Here is a 17,260-nt window from a genome sequence, read left to right on the forward strand (position 1 = left end):
TCCTTCACCATGGTAGCTGATGTGGCAGTATCGTGCAGTTACTCATTTCCCACTGGACACCAGAGGAGCTGGTTTATATGTGTGTGTATTTTATTATTCTTTGATTATGCTTTTTATATCTTCCATGCTTGTAATGGAGTTTGTGCACAGTTATGAGATTAACTCTGATGCTTATGCCCTGCATGTTAAGTTATTCTGAATATCAAGCTCGAAATGATCAAACAAACAGTGTATTTTTTGCTGACTCCTGTGGCTGTGATCAATAAAGCTAACATTATTTGTTCAAGAGCTATTTGGTCCCATCGTACTATGTACACGCAGGTTCTAGTGGTTGATCAACAGTCTGCACAGCTCGTACTGATACTTCTAATTATGTGCCCACATGCAGTTATGTACTCAAACATATGAAACTTGTGGGCAATACAGTTTTTCTGTATAGTTCTTGGTGCTTATTTTACACATTATTTACAGGCTTTGATAGATTATGGTAATTATAGTTGAAAAAATGGAATAAAAAAAACTAATATAAAATGAGAATGTAAGGTCAACCATGTTCTTTAAACGCATGAAATATCTGGAGCAACAATCTTAATTTATTTTCATCAAGTAATGCACTCATAAGCAGTAAATCTTTGACACATTTTTCACTGAGTTTACCAGTAGAATTGTGAAAACTGCAATGTGCAAAATATTACCTTGTTTTCCATTGTTTTGGTACAGTGTGATTAGTTGGATTGGCTAGTATGTCATATTTTCTCTTCTAGGTAATGCACAATAATATTTTGGAAATAGAGTTATCCACAATGAGTGAAGACTGATTCTTGTGGAATAGTTGACAGGGACATCTGTTAAGGTTTTCCAACACTTTTTAGTGCAAACTTTATGAGACTTGTGTGATATTCTTACATGTAATCATTTACATGACTGCTTATTAATGTAATGTGACTATACTGGATGTACATATAATTTAATGCTGAATTCCTATTGTTCTAGATGGAGGAGGGAGTGTATGTTCACAAGACATTGATCCAAAGTTCCTTGTTTTAACACTCTGTGTCAAGTAAACAGTGCAATCAACAGTAATCTTACATGTATTGAGATAGGCTTCCACAGTGAGTGCCAGTTTTAATAAAATAATTTTGGGCATTACCACATCATTATACATTTATAATGATGCTTCCTAACACCCAAAATGATTTTATTCTTGACTCTTATAAATGTCTTACATTACAAGAAAGCAAGGTTTAGTAATTAACCTGGTACACAGGTGCTGTGTTTAGTGTTCTTCCTCTCAGGTAAAAATTCTAGCAATTAAAATTTCTTTAATCATACATTGGAACTGGTCACACCCAGAATTATGCACCACACCACCTTGATTGTGGAAGGAGGTCTTCTTGCCATGGATAATATATCTCTTTAAACTGTGGCAGATCAGTAAGCATTCCAACAGACCTTCTCAGATATGGAAACAAGTGAATCAGTCTAATGCATGAGACTAGCATCATTACATTGCCACTTAAGTGCATGACCTGCTGACTCATACAAGTAATTTTCAAGGTGGCCACAAAGGCAAGTAAAAAATGAAGCAAAATGAAAATTACACTTTTTGGCATTTCCCCCTTTTGTTGTGAGTCTGTACCTAAGCAGAGGCCAAACTTCAAACATCTGAAAGTATCAGAGTTACTGTACATCTCTGATTATGTCTTTGTGCACTTAAATCTTATAAGAACTATCCTATAAACATTTCCTGGATGAATTAGAGAGCTTTCTTTCAAGCAGGTGGCTTGAGCCACTAGCAGTTAAATGAAGAATGAAGCACAGATTGGTCAGGTGAGTACAGGGCTATAAACACAAAATCAAATAGGGGTAAGCAAGAGTAGGTCTAACAATGAATAAGAAAATAGGGATGTGAATAAGCTACTATGAGCAGCATAGTGAACGCATTATTGTAGCCAAGTTAGGCATTAAGCTAAAACCACCATGGTAGCACAATTTTATACGCTAACTTGTTCCACAGATGAAGAGGTTGAAGGCGTGTATGATGAGATAAAAGAAATTATTCAGATAGTTAAGAGAATCAAAATTTTAATTGCGATGGGGAACAAATTCAGTAGTAGAAGAAGGAAGAGAAGGAAACATGGTAGATGAATATGGACTGGGTGAAAGGAATGATAGAGGAAGCCACCTGGTACAATTTTGCACAGAGCATAACCTAATCATAACTAACACTTGGTTTAAGTATCATTAAAGAAGGTTATGTAAGTGGAAGAGACCTGGAGACTCTGAAGGGTTTCAGATTGATTGTATAATGGTAAGACAGAGGTTTCAGAACGTCATTTTAAACTGTACGACATTTTCAGGGGCAGATGTGGACTCTGACCACAATTTATTGGCTATAAAAATGTAGATTAAAACTGGAGGAATTGCAAAAAGGTATTAGTTTAAGAATAATGTGAAAGAACCAGATGTTGCTGATTGATTATGACAGGGGAAAGAAATATAGTAGATGATGAATGGGTAGTTTAGAGAAATGAAATAATGAAGGCAACAGCGGATCAGATAAGTAGAAAGACAAGGCCTAGTAGAAATCCTTGGATAACATTGGAGGTATTGAATTTATTTCATTAATGAGAAAATATAAAAAAAATGCAGCAAATGAAGCAGGGGTGAGAGGGAGTAAAGGCATATAAAATGGCTATGCGATAATGGCTAGAGGGCAAATGTAAGGATTTAGAAGCATGTATCACTAAGGGAAAGATAGACACTGCCTATAGCAAAATTAAACAGGATTTTGGAGAAAAGAGAGGCAGCTTTCTGATCACCAAGAGCTCCTTTGGATAACTGTTATGAAGCAAACAAGGGAAAGATGAAGGATGGTAGGACTATGTAAGGGGCTGTACAAGGGAAATGAACTTGAAGGCAATGTAATACAAAAGGAAGAAGATGTAGATGAAGATCAGGTGGGAGATATGATACTGTGAGAAGAATTTGACAGAGCACTGAAAGGCTTAAGTCGAAACAAGACCCACGGAGTAGATAACATTCTGTCAGAACTACTGATAACATTGGGAAAGCCAGCCATGAAAAAAGTCATGCATGGATTCAGAAAACATTGTTCTTTTGAAACACAACTAGCTCTTTATATTCGTGAAGTAACATGTGCTATTGACAGGGGATGTCAAGTTGATTCCATATTTTTAGATTTCCAGAAGGCTTTTGACACCGTTCCTCACAAGCATCGTATAACCAAACTGCATGCCTATGGAATATCACCTCAGTTGTGTGACTGGATTCATGGTTTCCTGTCAGAAAGGTCACAGTTCATAGTAATAGAAGTCATCAAGTGAAACAGAAGTAATATCTGATGTTCCCCAAGGAAGTGTTATAGGCCCTCTATTGTTCCTGATCTACACTCCTGGAAATGGAAAAAAGAACACATTGACACCGGTGTGTCAGATCCACCATACTTGCTCCGGACACTGCGACAGGGCTGTACAAGCAATGATCACACGCACGGCACAGCGGACACACCAGGAACCGCGGTGTTGGCCGTCGAATGGCGCTAGCTGCGCAGCATTTGTGCACCGCCGCCGTCAGTGTCAGCCAGTTTGCCGTGGCATACGGAGCTCCATCGCAGTCTTTAACACTGGTAGCATGCCGCGACAGCGTGGACGTGAACCGTATGTGCAGTTGACGGACATTGAGCGAGGGCGTATAGTGGGCATGCGGGAGGCCGGGTGGACGTACCGCCGAATTGCTCAACACGTGGGGCGTGAGGTCTCCACAGTACATCGATGTTGTCGCCAGTGGTCGGCGGAAGGTGCACGTGCCCGTCGACCTGGGACCGGACCGCAGCGACGCACGGATGCACGCCAAGACCGTAGGATCCTACGCAGTGCCGTAGGGGACCGCACCGCCACTTCCCAGCAAATTAGGGACACTGTTGCTCCTGGGGTATCGGCGAGGACCATTCGCAACCGTCTCCATGAAGCTGGGCTACGGTCCCGCACACCGTTAGGCCGTCTTCCGCTCACGCCCCAACATCGTGCAGCCCGCCTCCAGTGGTGTCGCGACAGGCGTGAATGGAGGGACGAATGGAGACGTGTCGTCTTCAGCGATGAGAGTCGCTTCTGCCTTGGTGCCAATGATGGTCGTATGCGTGTTTGGCGCCGTGCAGGTGAGCGCCACAATCAGGACTGCATACGACCGAGGCACACAGGGCCAACACCCGACATCATGGTGTGGGGAGCGATCTCCTACACTGGCCGTACACCACTGGTGATCGTCGAGGGGACACTGAATAGTGCACGGTACATCCAAACCGTCATCGAACCCATCGTTCTACCATTCCTAGACCGGCAAGGGAACTTGCTGTTCCAACAGGACAATGCACGTCCGCATGTATCCCGTGCCACCCAACGTGCTCTAGAAGGTGTAAGTCAACTACCCTGGCCAGCAAGATCTCCGGATCTGTTCCCCATTGAGCATGTTTGGGACTGGATGAAGCGTCGTCTCACGCGGTCTGCACGTCCAGCACGAACGCTGGTCCAACTGAGGCGCCAGGTGGAAATGGCGTGGCAAGCCGTTCCACAGGACTACATCCAGCATCTCTACGATCGTCTCCATGGGAGAATAGCAGCCTGCATTGCTGCGAAAGGTGGATATACACTGTACTAGTGCCGACATTGTGCATGCTCTGTTGCCTGTGTCTATGTGCCTGTGGTTCTGTCAGTGTGATCATGTGATGTATCTGACCCCAGGAATGTGTCAATAAAGTTTCCCCTTCCTGGGACAATGAATTCACGGTGTTCTTATTTCAATTTCCAGGAGTGTATATTAATGGCATAGGAGACAAAATCTGAGTAGCCCTATTAGATTGTTTGCAGATGATGCTGTCATTTACAGTCTTGTAGAGTCAATAGATGACCAAAAAAATTACAAGATGATTTAGATGAGATACCTATATGGTACGAAAAGTGGCAATTGACACAGAATACAGAAAAGTGCGAAGTTAATTCACATGAGTTCTAAAAGAAATCCACACAAATCTTAAGGCTATAAATTCAACTAAATACCCAAGGATTACAATTAAAAATAACCTAAATTGGAATGATCACACAGATAATGGTGTGGGTAGAGCAAACCAAAGACTGTGATTCATTAGCAGAACACTTAGAAGGTGCAACTGGTCTACTAAAGAGACTGCTTACAACACACTTTCCCACCCTACACTGGAGTGCTGCTGTGCGGTGTGGGATCTGCATCAGGTGAGACTGATGGTTGACATCAAAAAAGTTCAAAGAAGGATGACTCATTTTGTACTATCACAAAATAGGGGAGATAGTGTTACAGACAAGATATGTGGATTGGAGTGGCAATCATTAAAACAAAGGCATTTTTTGCTGCAACGGTATCTTCTCATGAAATTTCAATCAATAGCTTCCTCCTCCGATTGCAAAAACATTCTGTTGGCACCCACCTACATAGGGAGAAATGATCATCACGATAACATAAGAGAAATCGGGGCTCACTGAGAAATATTTACATGCTCATTTTTCACCCACACCGTTCGAGAGTGGAATGGTAGAGAGACAACTTGAAGGTGGTTCACCGAACACTCTCCCAGCCACTTCATTGTGAATAACAGAGTAATCACATAGATGTATATGAAGTATTCCACTTGGTGTTCAAGATGTATGAAACGGATGAAATACTTTCAGACTTCATGAAGAATGTAATAATTCCTAATCCAAAGGAAGCAGTTGGATCAAGTGTGAATATTAACAAGTCTTGGCTGTAAAATAGTGACAGCAGTTCTTTACAGAACAATTTGAAGACTGTTAGAAGCTAACTTTGGGGAAGATCAGTTTGGATTTGAGATACATGTAGAAACACACAAGGCAATACTGACCCTACAATTTCTCTTACAAGATAGATTAAGGAAAGGTGAACATACATTTATAGCATTTACATACTTTGACTGGAATACAGTCTTTAAATTCTGAAGGTAGCAGCAAAAAATACAGGGGAATGAAAGGCTATTTGCAACTTGAACAGAAACCAGTAGGCAGTTATTAGAGTCGAGGGGTGTGAAAAGGAAGCAGTGGTTGAGAAGTAAGTGGGATAGACTTGTAGCTTATCCCCAATGTTATTCATTGTGCACACTGAGTATGCAGTAAAGGAATCCAAAGAAACATTTGGAGAAGAAATTAGAGTTTATGGAGAAGAAATCAAAGATTTGAGGTTTGATGATGATTTTGTAATTCTGTGAGAGAAAGCAAAGAACTTGGTTGAGCAGTTGAATGGAATGGGCAGTGTCTTGAAGGGAGGATATAAGATGAACATCAACAAACGCAAGAGAAGGGTAATAGTACGAAGCAGAATTAAATCGCTGAAGGAATTAGATTAGGAGATGAGACGCTAAAAGTAGTAGATGAAATTTGCTATTTGGGCAATAAAATAACTGATGATGGATGAAGTAGAGAGGATATAAAATGTACACTGGCAATGGCAAAAAAGGATCTCTGAAGAAAAGAAATTTGTTAACATCAAATATAGATTTAAGTGTTATGAAGTCTTTTCTGAAGGTATTTGTGGGGCATGTAGCCTAGTATGGAAGTGCCTCACCTTTGAAAACTGACCTTATCCAACTATTTAGGAAACCTGCAATAGTGCAAGTTACTTTTTATTCTGTTTTCACTTTGCAAATGTGATAGCTTTCATAATTTTTTTCCTTCTTAAACGTATTGTAGTTTATAAGAATTTCTTACACAAGATTCATTTCACTTTTATTTAGTAGGCATCATTAGTGGTAACTGGAGTTTATTCCTCTTGTTCTGGACTTAACGGATTTCGGTCGGTCGGTCTCTCTCTCTCTCTCTCTCTCTCTCTCTCTCTCTCTCTCTCTCTCTCTCTCTCTCTCTCTCTCTCTCTCTCTCTCTCCCCCCCCCCCCCCCCCCCTCCCGCCACCCCACTGTTAGCAGAGGAAGATGTCTATACAGACTTGGTTGCATTTTTACCCTTCACAATTTTTTGGCTTTTAGAAGTCAACTTTTTCTTTTTTTGCATTTGCTTTTTGCTCTTCACTTTTGTAACACTTTTCAAAATTTGTCTTCATATAAACATTGCTGTTATTTCACCTGCTTTGCACTCACCAGTGTGGCGAAACCAGTAATGGGAGGAAAACTGAAAACATCTAAAGGAGAGTATCATGGAGGAAAGGAAAGAAATAATAAAGATGTAAGTGACTAAGAACAGGCATAAGGAAATGCCCCTGAAAGTGTTATCTGTTTTGTTTTGCCAATAAAAACAATTAAATTCTGCACTGCACAAAATTAAAATTTAATAACTGTGTAATGAAACTGGAAATGAAGAGGGGATCAAAACCTACATGAATTACATGACTCCTATAAATAAAAAAATTGGGAGATACAGCAATAAAAAGCTGGAGTGAGTGGAGTGATGATTAAAACTGCATGGGAATCTGTACTGAGAAAGAGGCAGCAAGACTTACAATGGGAAGAGAGCTGAAATATGTAATGACAGACTTGTCAGAAGTAAGAAGAATGTGAGTATGGCTCGTTAGAGGCACACAGAATAAGCTCCAAAGAAATTATACAGCAAAGATTAAAAGAAAGAAATTTTGAAGGTTTAATATAAAAAAAAGTCCGAAAGAAAATTCTTCATTGATTTAAGAATCTGTTATATGTGAATTATGTCTACATTGTTAAACCAGGTTTCTGTACCACACCCGTGAGAGAGGGAAAGCATAATTAGATATGTTTTTATATATCCTGCTAGTATTTACATCTACATCTACAAACATATTCAGTGAATTGCTGTGAAGTGCATGGCAAAGTGTTCTTAGCATTTAACATTTTATTATGAATGAGAACTGACAGTCACTCCCTAAATGAAGGAACACTTCTAAATTCAGATGAATCATTGACACAAGCGGTAAATAAAGAGTAACGTTACTGCAAGCGAAGCTTCTGTAATATAACTTGAGTGGAAATATAATTTTTAACAACATAAACACTAAAGAGAAAAAAGAACATAGATGAGAGTTACAGTAAAATTTCAACAAAATGTTTCTCTAAAGTCTGTAAAATGTACAATTATTTTAACTTTTATGAGATACTATGAAAGCACTACACTCATACAGTCCACATATCACCGTGGAACAAGCATTATGTTATGCATGAAAAATTTACAAAACATATGACTATGGTGTGGTCCTTTGCACATACTTTCACTCAGAAATTCACACAGCTGCCATTTTGGTATTTGACAACACATGTTAAAAGTAAGATAGATATGTTAAAGAGAATAATACAAGAACTGTGCATTAATCTTCAATGGATTGGACTTTTACTTTCATTTTGGAAACTGGTCACAAAATTTTCAATTTCTGGAAATAAGGAATTTACTACTTTAATAACTGTCAGCTGTATTATGAAATATGCACATAAAATGAATCTTTCTGTCAAACAGGGTAAAACTACTCTCTGGGTCCATTTATGGATATTAAATACACAGGTGCACAATTTGTGACCAAGTGGCTGTGTAAAGTATTTTTTTAAAGCAAACATACAATAAATAGCTCATCAGTATGCGCATTTGACACCAGTAGTGTTACAGTCATAAAATGAAATGAAAATGAGGGTTAGTACCTTAGGTGGATGACAATTAAAGAATGGTATGAATATAATGATTGTTTTGTTCTATTTATGGGAGGGGTACCTGGGATGCCTTGGGGGCCAATAAGCCCTGGTTTTCCCACTCGGCTTTTGCCTGGGGGGCCTGGTGGACCGTGCAGTCCTGCAGTTAGTTCATCCTTTCGATCTGTGGGAGCAGGAACAGAGCAAGCAGGGACACTCTTGAGTACAATCTATAAACAGCAGGATACAGGACTAATTGCCAATGGCAACAGGTGCTCCATGTTTTTTCACTCCACTCCACATTCACTGGCTGATGCTTAGACAAAACAATTAGGTACAGTTTGCTTGAACAATAAACCCTTTTCTCTCATTAGGAGCATGTAAATAAAAGTTTAAACTGTCAGAATACCAACTGATAATGAATCTTTGCAACTGTCTGTTCAGCAAAACCAGTGTGTTGGTATCCATATAGACAGAATATGAAAATGCAGAACAGAAAATTGGAAGTATGTACCAGTTCATATGAAATTTAGTTTGCTGAAATGAAATTTAAAGAAAATATTACACAATAATTGTCGCAATGCTTCTGTATATACTCACTGACGGGTTTAAGAGATATCAGCAAGTTCAATAATTTATTTGTTACTCCTTAACATAATTTTGTTATTGTTCAGGCAAATACACTTTACATTCTGACACAGAATCACAGCAAGTGGTCTTCAGATAAACAATTAAAAATGCCAAATAGGCATTTGGCCACATAATTTACACTCTGACTCACTGCTGGAACTGTGACAGAATGTAATACACACATACATGTAAAATCATCCATGTCATGTTTCAAACCTGGAGGTCCCTGTAGCCCTGGGGGACCCGGTCTACCCGGTCGACTTCTCCCAGGTGGGCCAGGGGGCCCAACAAGGGTAGCTGTCAACTCACTGAGCTGGTCTGCATGAGGAGTAAAAAAAACATGTTCAATACATAATGAAAAGAAAATGTTCAGATATTGTTTAAAGCACATAAGTAATGTTGAAGCATTTAAACAATTAAAATTAGTCTAAGAATACTGTGTGTCTAAAAATGATTTCAGCAACCAAATAATTTTGTTGTATACACATGGTGATCACACTGGTGTTACAAGGCAACAGTCTATAAGAGTTTTGTTTTGTTCTGTCAGAGTTAGTGACAGGCTAACTGTTGTTGCACATTTTCAACAATCCCCCAAATATAAAGTATTTAATAATGTGACAAGGAATGAAGCACCACTGGCTCTACCCCCCCCCCCCCCTTTCCCAATAATATAGCTGCCCTATTGCAGCAAGAACAATGGTACCTTTGCCAGATCTGTTCTCTGTAGTACTCACTCTATGCTGCATGTGTTCTGTACACGTTGCAAGAATTAAAGTATTCGTAGTAAGTAATGGGAATCAAGTGATTATTTATCGTAATTACCACGCCCGCTCCCCACTACCTAAAAAATTATTGAGCTGACTGAAAGTTAACATGGAATACATAGGATAAATTTTGTTTATTTTTCTGTGTATTACAAAAAATGTAGTAACAAGTGGAGATTATATTTTTATGACCATATCTAATCCAATGTATGCACTGTGAAACCATGAAAGTGCTCAAGTAAATGTTAGATACATTCTGATACATGACAGGTTAATCACATTTATCATACAAGAACTGTTGCCTGTTTGTGAATATGTGTATTGATAGCCACTTTTGAAGTGATTCACCTCTTGTGAAATTCCCTTCTTAAATTAGATGATAACCATAATACAACATTATTCATTTTTATAAGAGATAGAACTGCCTATCAAAACAAATCACCACTACAAAATTATTCCCACCTTACTAGCAGGCCAAACAATCTTGCTGCAGACCATAAAAAAGAATCACTTGATAAGTTGTTGTGTTTGTACACATGCTCTCTGTGGTATATGGTGAATGTTAGTTTTCACCTTTGTAGGCTACATTATTATTGTTATAATCCCTATCAATGCTATGCTCATATCTCACTTAATGCTTGTCATACACAGTAAAAATCATGACATATTATACACAGAAAAGATAAAAACATCAAAATATTACAGTCTTCTGTAACAAAGTACTGAAAAGTTGTTAATAATTTTATAATAAGTAATTACAAAGCTATTGTAATTACTCAAAGTTACAACTGCTCTGGAAGTCATAACAATAAAATATAAAATCACACTTTATATACCGAGCTTCCAGAATTAGAGGTTGCATCTGTCTGTTGCTTTGGGAACCTGTGATACAGTGGCATTAGCAGTTAAGTAATCAGAAAAAATAAATCACTAGTGCATGACTGGAAGCTAAGTAGGTAAATGAGACTAAATGGACTATTAGCAGTCAAGGAGAGTAAAACCATATGGATGGGGACTTGGGATAGGCTGTGCCTCACACTTGCCCTTTCAGACTGCCATTATCCACTTGAAGATAAAGGAACTAGAACTGAAACACAAGTTTTATTTATTTACCTTGCAGGTGGACATGATGTATTTCTACACCTATCATGGATGATTAAACCACTGTTGATACTTATCTGGAGGTTTGTTTGTACTTTCCACTGGCTCTGATTAGCAACCTTACAGTTTTGGAATACCAGTAATGTAAGCGATTCTTGTTCAGAATGTGTTCAGCTCCAGCACTTGTCCTTTACATCTAAGATATACAAGTAAGACATATTCAATACATAGCTACTAATGAAGTATTGTGTTTGCCAGACGAACCAGTAATTGCAACCACGGAAATATCATGTTAATTTCATCTGTTTCTTGTGAGATGCTGTCATATAAAAGTTGGAAACAGCGAATACCTGCTCCAAATGTTTTAGTGTTTGTAGATGAAAAGATAAGCAAAATATACTGAATATTAAAGAAATCACTAGAAAAACAAAAAGCCCTACAATGCTACAAGGGAATGAAACCCAGGGCATTGTGACTTCTAAGCTAAATGATCAACTTACAAGATGACCAAGAATTATCAAATAATGGAAACAGTTATGAAAACCATTTTGCTACTACAGACCTCTGAGGTGCAAAATGAGCCAGTGAAATTGCTGCACCCTAATATGCCAGCATCTAGAAACTATGAGTGTTATGGTACATTTCATGTGACACAGAAAGAAGAGTGGGATATAAATATAATATTTAATGAACAACAAATACAGCAAGTGGACTCTGCCAAGTTCTTGGGAGTGAACATTGATAGCAAGTTAAACTGATCATGCTATATTACAGATCTGGCAAAAAGACTTGTAGATCTGGCAAAAAGACTTACTGCATTCCCACAACTTTTGTCTTAAACATAATTGCATGATCTACACATAAGAATGCCATCAGAGCTGCCTACTTTCGATATTTCCATACAATGTTTCCTTACGGCATCATATTTTGGAGTAATCAGCCACTGGCAAGAAAAAAAAAAAAGGTTGCTCAAAAGAGAATTACATGCATTACGAGTGGTGTTCTTTGAGAAACTCTTACATCTCAATGTGTCTTCCAACTTGTATGTTACATTAAAAAATTGCTCTCTTTCCAAAACCAGTTGAGCATATTATGGCCACAATATGAAGTCAAAAGAGGAATTGCACAGTAATAAGACAAACTTCACCTTGTGCAGCAATGAATGAATTACTCAGTCATGAATCTCTTCAGTGCTCTAATTTTTTTTAACAAAAATGAGACTACATGTGTAGTTTTATTGTATAAGTGGGATGCCTCATTAGTGCAAGCATAAATATAATTTTTTTGTCACAAAAGATGTGGTATTATTTTTCAAAGTGTAAAGCTGTTATTAATATGAATGTCACAAAGTAATGTAAACATTCAGAATGAATCTGCCAGGAAGTTTTTTAATGTAAACATTAATTCTGATGTCTTAATGTTTTATGTACCTTTTTTTATTTTCGTGAATTATGATGTGCTGTTTGTTGATATGAGCACTATCATAAATCTATCAGTTACACCCTACTGTATTCACTTTTGCACATTAATTGCTTTGTCACACACAGCAGATATCTATAGCATTTGCAGTGAAAATGGCAGACAGAACATAAGACAAATACAACACTACTTTATGAAGGTGTGTGTCTTGAGTATAGGAAGCCAAAACAATTATTACTGATTTTATTTTGAGAATTGAAATCATAGTTGGAATGATGAAAGAACTGCCATGTAGAATCCCCTGATGCAAACAATATATCATGAATTTTTATTCAGGTAATTGGACTTGGGTCAATGGAAGAATGGCTTCATCAGGAATTCAGTTTAATCATACATCCCCCTTTCTGTCTCCAGTACTCTGTTGTCAAACTACTAAGACTCACTAATATAGGAACTATTACTGTGTTTAACATTTCAGGAAAGTCATTATTTATAGTTGCCTGAACTTAAAAATTTGTGAACTGCCAATATAAACTATGGTCAATACTGGACCACAGTAGGCTATATCATTTTTTTGTTTTTGTAAATGTGCACTGAATGCCAATATGACTGAGTTGTACAGTGTCAAAATTGTTGTACAATAATTGGTCAAGAAGGTGCTACTGTGTATGGTACTTACTAGCTTCTATGTAACACATGATTTTGTGTTATCATCTAAACAGTTCTTCAACATATCAAACTTATCTTTGTTATCTTGTGAATTAGATGTAATGTTCTTTACAATGTGATCATTTCTTTAAACCTTGTCCTTTCATTTATCTCTCTTTTGTCCTGGGAGAAGAAACTTCTATTTCTGGAAGCTCGGTATTCAGTCACACTGCACATATGACTTTTTAGGTTGGTATAGCCATTCTATTTACTTACTTAATTAACACCTTTCATCTTTGAGTTCCTTACTATAACTTTATATCAGAATCTGTATTATTTATTCACTTCCTGAAGACACTTGGCACAGTGGTTAGTGGTGGCTAGCTGAATCAACACAAATCAAATGGTATTCAACAACTTTTCCTCCACCTAACGTAAACTGACTACGCCTGCAGAAAGAACCAAGTATAGCATGTCGTTTGCCAGAGTACTCTTCACTGTATGCCACCTAAGCATGACAGAAACAAGTTAATATTCACTATATTTACTGTATATTGTGAACTACAATTATGATTTAAACTGGCGATCTATTGGGTATAATATGCAACCAGTTGCTTTTTTTGAATTTTGATATTATTTATTTTCTGTACCATTAACTAATTTTCAAGTCACTGCAGGCTTATTGAGGTGTTACAAGAACATTATCTGGAACAAGAACATTATCTGGACCTTGTGCAGCTAGATCCTATGTTTGTGGTGATTGCATTGCCTTGTGGTACCCATGACAAATTCATTCTGATAATGTACATTTTGGATGTTAAACACACACATATGAAAGGTGATAGGCAGGAGGGATGTACAAAGGGTCTACATAATGGGAACAAACTTGAGAACAATATTACAGAAAGAGAGGGACAAGAAGTGAAGATAAGAAGAGAGATACAATACTATGAGAAGAATTTGACAGAGTACTAAGGGCCTAAGTGAAAACTGGGCCCACCAAATAGATAACATTCCCTCAGAATTATTGAGATACTTGGGAGAATCAGTGATGGTAAAATAATTCCACCTGGTGTGCAAGGTACATAAGAAAGGACTTCAAAGAAGAATACAGTAATTCCAGTTCCAAAGAAGGCAGGTGCTGGCTGGTGTGAATACTAATAAACCACCAGTTTAATAAGTCATGGTTACAAAATACTCACATCTATTATTTATAGAAGAATGGAAAAAGTGAGAGAGGCTAACCTTGGGGAGGATCAGTTGGGTTCCAAAGAAATGTAGAAATTCACGAGGCAATACTCATCCTGCAACTAAGGTTAATCTGTTGGTTTCATGTCTCTTGGCTCAATTGAGTAATAAATTGTAATGATGTGGAATGAGTAATTTTATATACATATCACAAATTATTTTCTAAATATGCTTAATGCTGATCATTTACAAGTGTTTTTTTTAATAAAATAAAATAAAAAGAGACATGTAGATCTGAGTCAGTAATTCCTTCCCATCACCATTCACACATTACAAAGAAGTCATCAAGCACAAACTTTTTCAGTTTATTTTCAAAGTTCATATCACTGGGAAAGTGATCAAAAATTTTTGTTGCATCTCTTTTTGTGATATAGACAACCTTAATGTGGCACAATGAATGTTAGTTTTTCTTCTGGTACCATAATTATGTATATCATTGTTCCTTTTCAACTGCAGTGAAGACTTTTTTACTTAGAGATGAGTTACCCCACACATTACCCCATATGACATTACTGAATGAAAATATGGAAAGCATGTCAACTTACTGGTTTATTTGATTTGCAATGATTCTAAATGCAATTCTGACTGAACAAAGTTGTTTTAGGAGTTCCAAAAAGTGCTTTTTCCAGTTTAAATTCTCATCAATATGGGCACCTAAGAATGTTGAAGTTTCCACCTTATTTATTATTTCCTCACAATGTGTTACACTAATCATTGGTGTAGTACTTCTAGATGTGCCAATACGAATATGTTGTGTCTTTTAAAAATTGAGGGTGAGACCATTTACATAAAACAAATTCACTGTTTACCATTTCCTCTGCTGTTGTATGTGTTCTTGGACCTTGGAAGATCACAAACATGATTTCTCCTCAGTCAGAATATTGTCCCTGGACTACATTAGTTGAATTACTAAGTACTTTCTGAATTCTTTTTATTTGATGCGATGTTATCAGTTGGTTGGCTATACCATCAATCACATAAAACCTAAGTTTATCTAGGAGAATTTTGTGATTCACACAGTCAAATGCCTTAGATTGATCACAGCAAATATCCATCAGCGCTATTTTGCTATCCGATGCTTGTAAAAGTTGGTGAGTGAGCATGTGAATGGCATTCTCAATAGAGCAACTCTTCTGCAATTCAGATGGTTATTTACTGAAGATATTATTGTTGCTTATGTGTGATACTATTTTAGAAATCGTCACATTGTAAGAAACCTTGGAAAATATTTTTAGAAGTGAATCTGGTCAGTAGTTATTGACATCTCTATCACCTCTCTATGTAGATCATTAGAAGAGAGGTAGAAGAAAGGCAAACCTATGTTTATTGCACTTGCGGATTTAGAGAACTCTTATGACAATGTGGACTGGACTACATTCTTTGATATTTTGAAGGTAGCAGGGATAAAATACAGATACCAGAAGGCTATTTACTACTGCTTCAGAAACCAGACTGAAGTTATAAGAGTTGAAGGACATGAAAGGGAACCCATAGTTGAGAAGTGAGATAGGGCTGTACCCTATCACTGACATTATTCAAACTGTACAATGAGCAAGCTGTGAAGGAAACAAAGGAAAAATTAAAGTTCACAGAGACAAAATAAAAACTTTGCAGTTTGTTGATGACATTGTAATTCTGTCAGAGATGGCTGTGGACTTGAAAAAGCAGTGTCTTGAAAAGATATTATAAGATAATTATCAACAAAATTAAAACAAGGGTAATGGAAAGTCATCACCATCCTTTTGGACAGTTTCCAGAGTCTGGCTGGGACCGTATGGAACACAGGCCTCTCCATCGTCTTCTGTATTGCCACCATCTCTCCGTCTTCACCTGGGTCAGTCATCTCCTTTCTTCTGGACGCATTCCTCTACTCCTTTCAGCCCTCTGTTTCTCGGTCTTCCTCTTGGTCTCTTTCCTTCCAGTTTCATATTGTCTATTCTCCTGGGTATCCTCTTCTCCTCCATTCTCTTAATGTGTCCATACCATCTCAGCCTTGATTTCTCTAGCTCCTCCTGTAATGGTTCCACCTTCATTAACTCTCTGATCCTATCATTTCTTAACCTGTCTATCTTTGTCACTCCAATACTGTTTCTCAAGAATTTCATCTCACTAGCTTGTACTTTGCTTTTCTCTCTTCCTTTCATAACCCAGGTTTCTGATACTTATGTCAGGATCAGGACATAGTATGACTGGTATGTAACCTTTTTACTGATTTGGGGTATATCCTTGCTCCACATCAGGCTTCTTACACTCTTCTGAAATGATTCTGCTTTTCTCCCCCACTCATTTATTTCTCTGTCATTTTGTCCATCTTCCTGTATAAGGCTTCCCAGGTACTTTAAACTCTCCACTCTCCTCAATCATTCCCCACCAACTGTTATTCCCACTGTTCCTCTCTCCTACTTTCTTGTTGTGATAATCATCTCACTCTTACTTATAGTAAATTTCATTCCTAATTCTTGTACTGTTCATTCCCATAAGTCCAACTGCTCTTGTACTTCCTCCTCCCCCCCAAATCATAAGTTCATCTGCAAACACCATAGCTTTTATATTCCTTTCACCAATTACTTGTGCTACTGTACTCATTATATCATCCATTGCTGTGCCGTCAAGGCGTCTTGCCATGGTTCGCCTGACTCCCCCTGTTGGAGGTTCAAGTCCTCCCTCGGGCATGGGGGTGTGTATTGTTCTTAGCGTAAGTTAGTTTAAGTAGGGTGTAAGCCTAGGGACTGACGATGTCAGCAGTTTGGTCCCATAGACACTTACCACAAATTTCAAAAAATGATCGTC

General features: G+C 37.8%; 1 protein-coding gene across 1 annotated transcript in view; it reads right to left on the reverse strand.

Annotated features, from left to right (window-relative positions):
- Positions 1-17,260, reverse strand: part of LOC126417090 (collagen alpha-1(IX) chain-like) — a 317,794-nt gene that overhangs the window by 12,793 nt on the left and 287,741 nt on the right. The window contains exon 20 of the mRNA XM_050084985.1: positions 9,507-9,608. Within this exon, the coding sequence (XP_049940942.1) occupies positions 9,507-9,608 (102 nt within the window). The remainder of the gene's footprint in view (positions 1-9,506; positions 9,609-17,260) is intronic.

The sequence above is a fragment of the Schistocerca serialis genome, chromosome 8, assembly GCF_023864345.2.
Source record: "Schistocerca serialis cubense isolate TAMUIC-IGC-003099 chromosome 8, iqSchSeri2.2, whole genome shotgun sequence".
NCBI classification, from domain to species: domain Eukaryota; kingdom Metazoa; phylum Arthropoda; class Insecta; order Orthoptera; family Acrididae; genus Schistocerca; species Schistocerca serialis.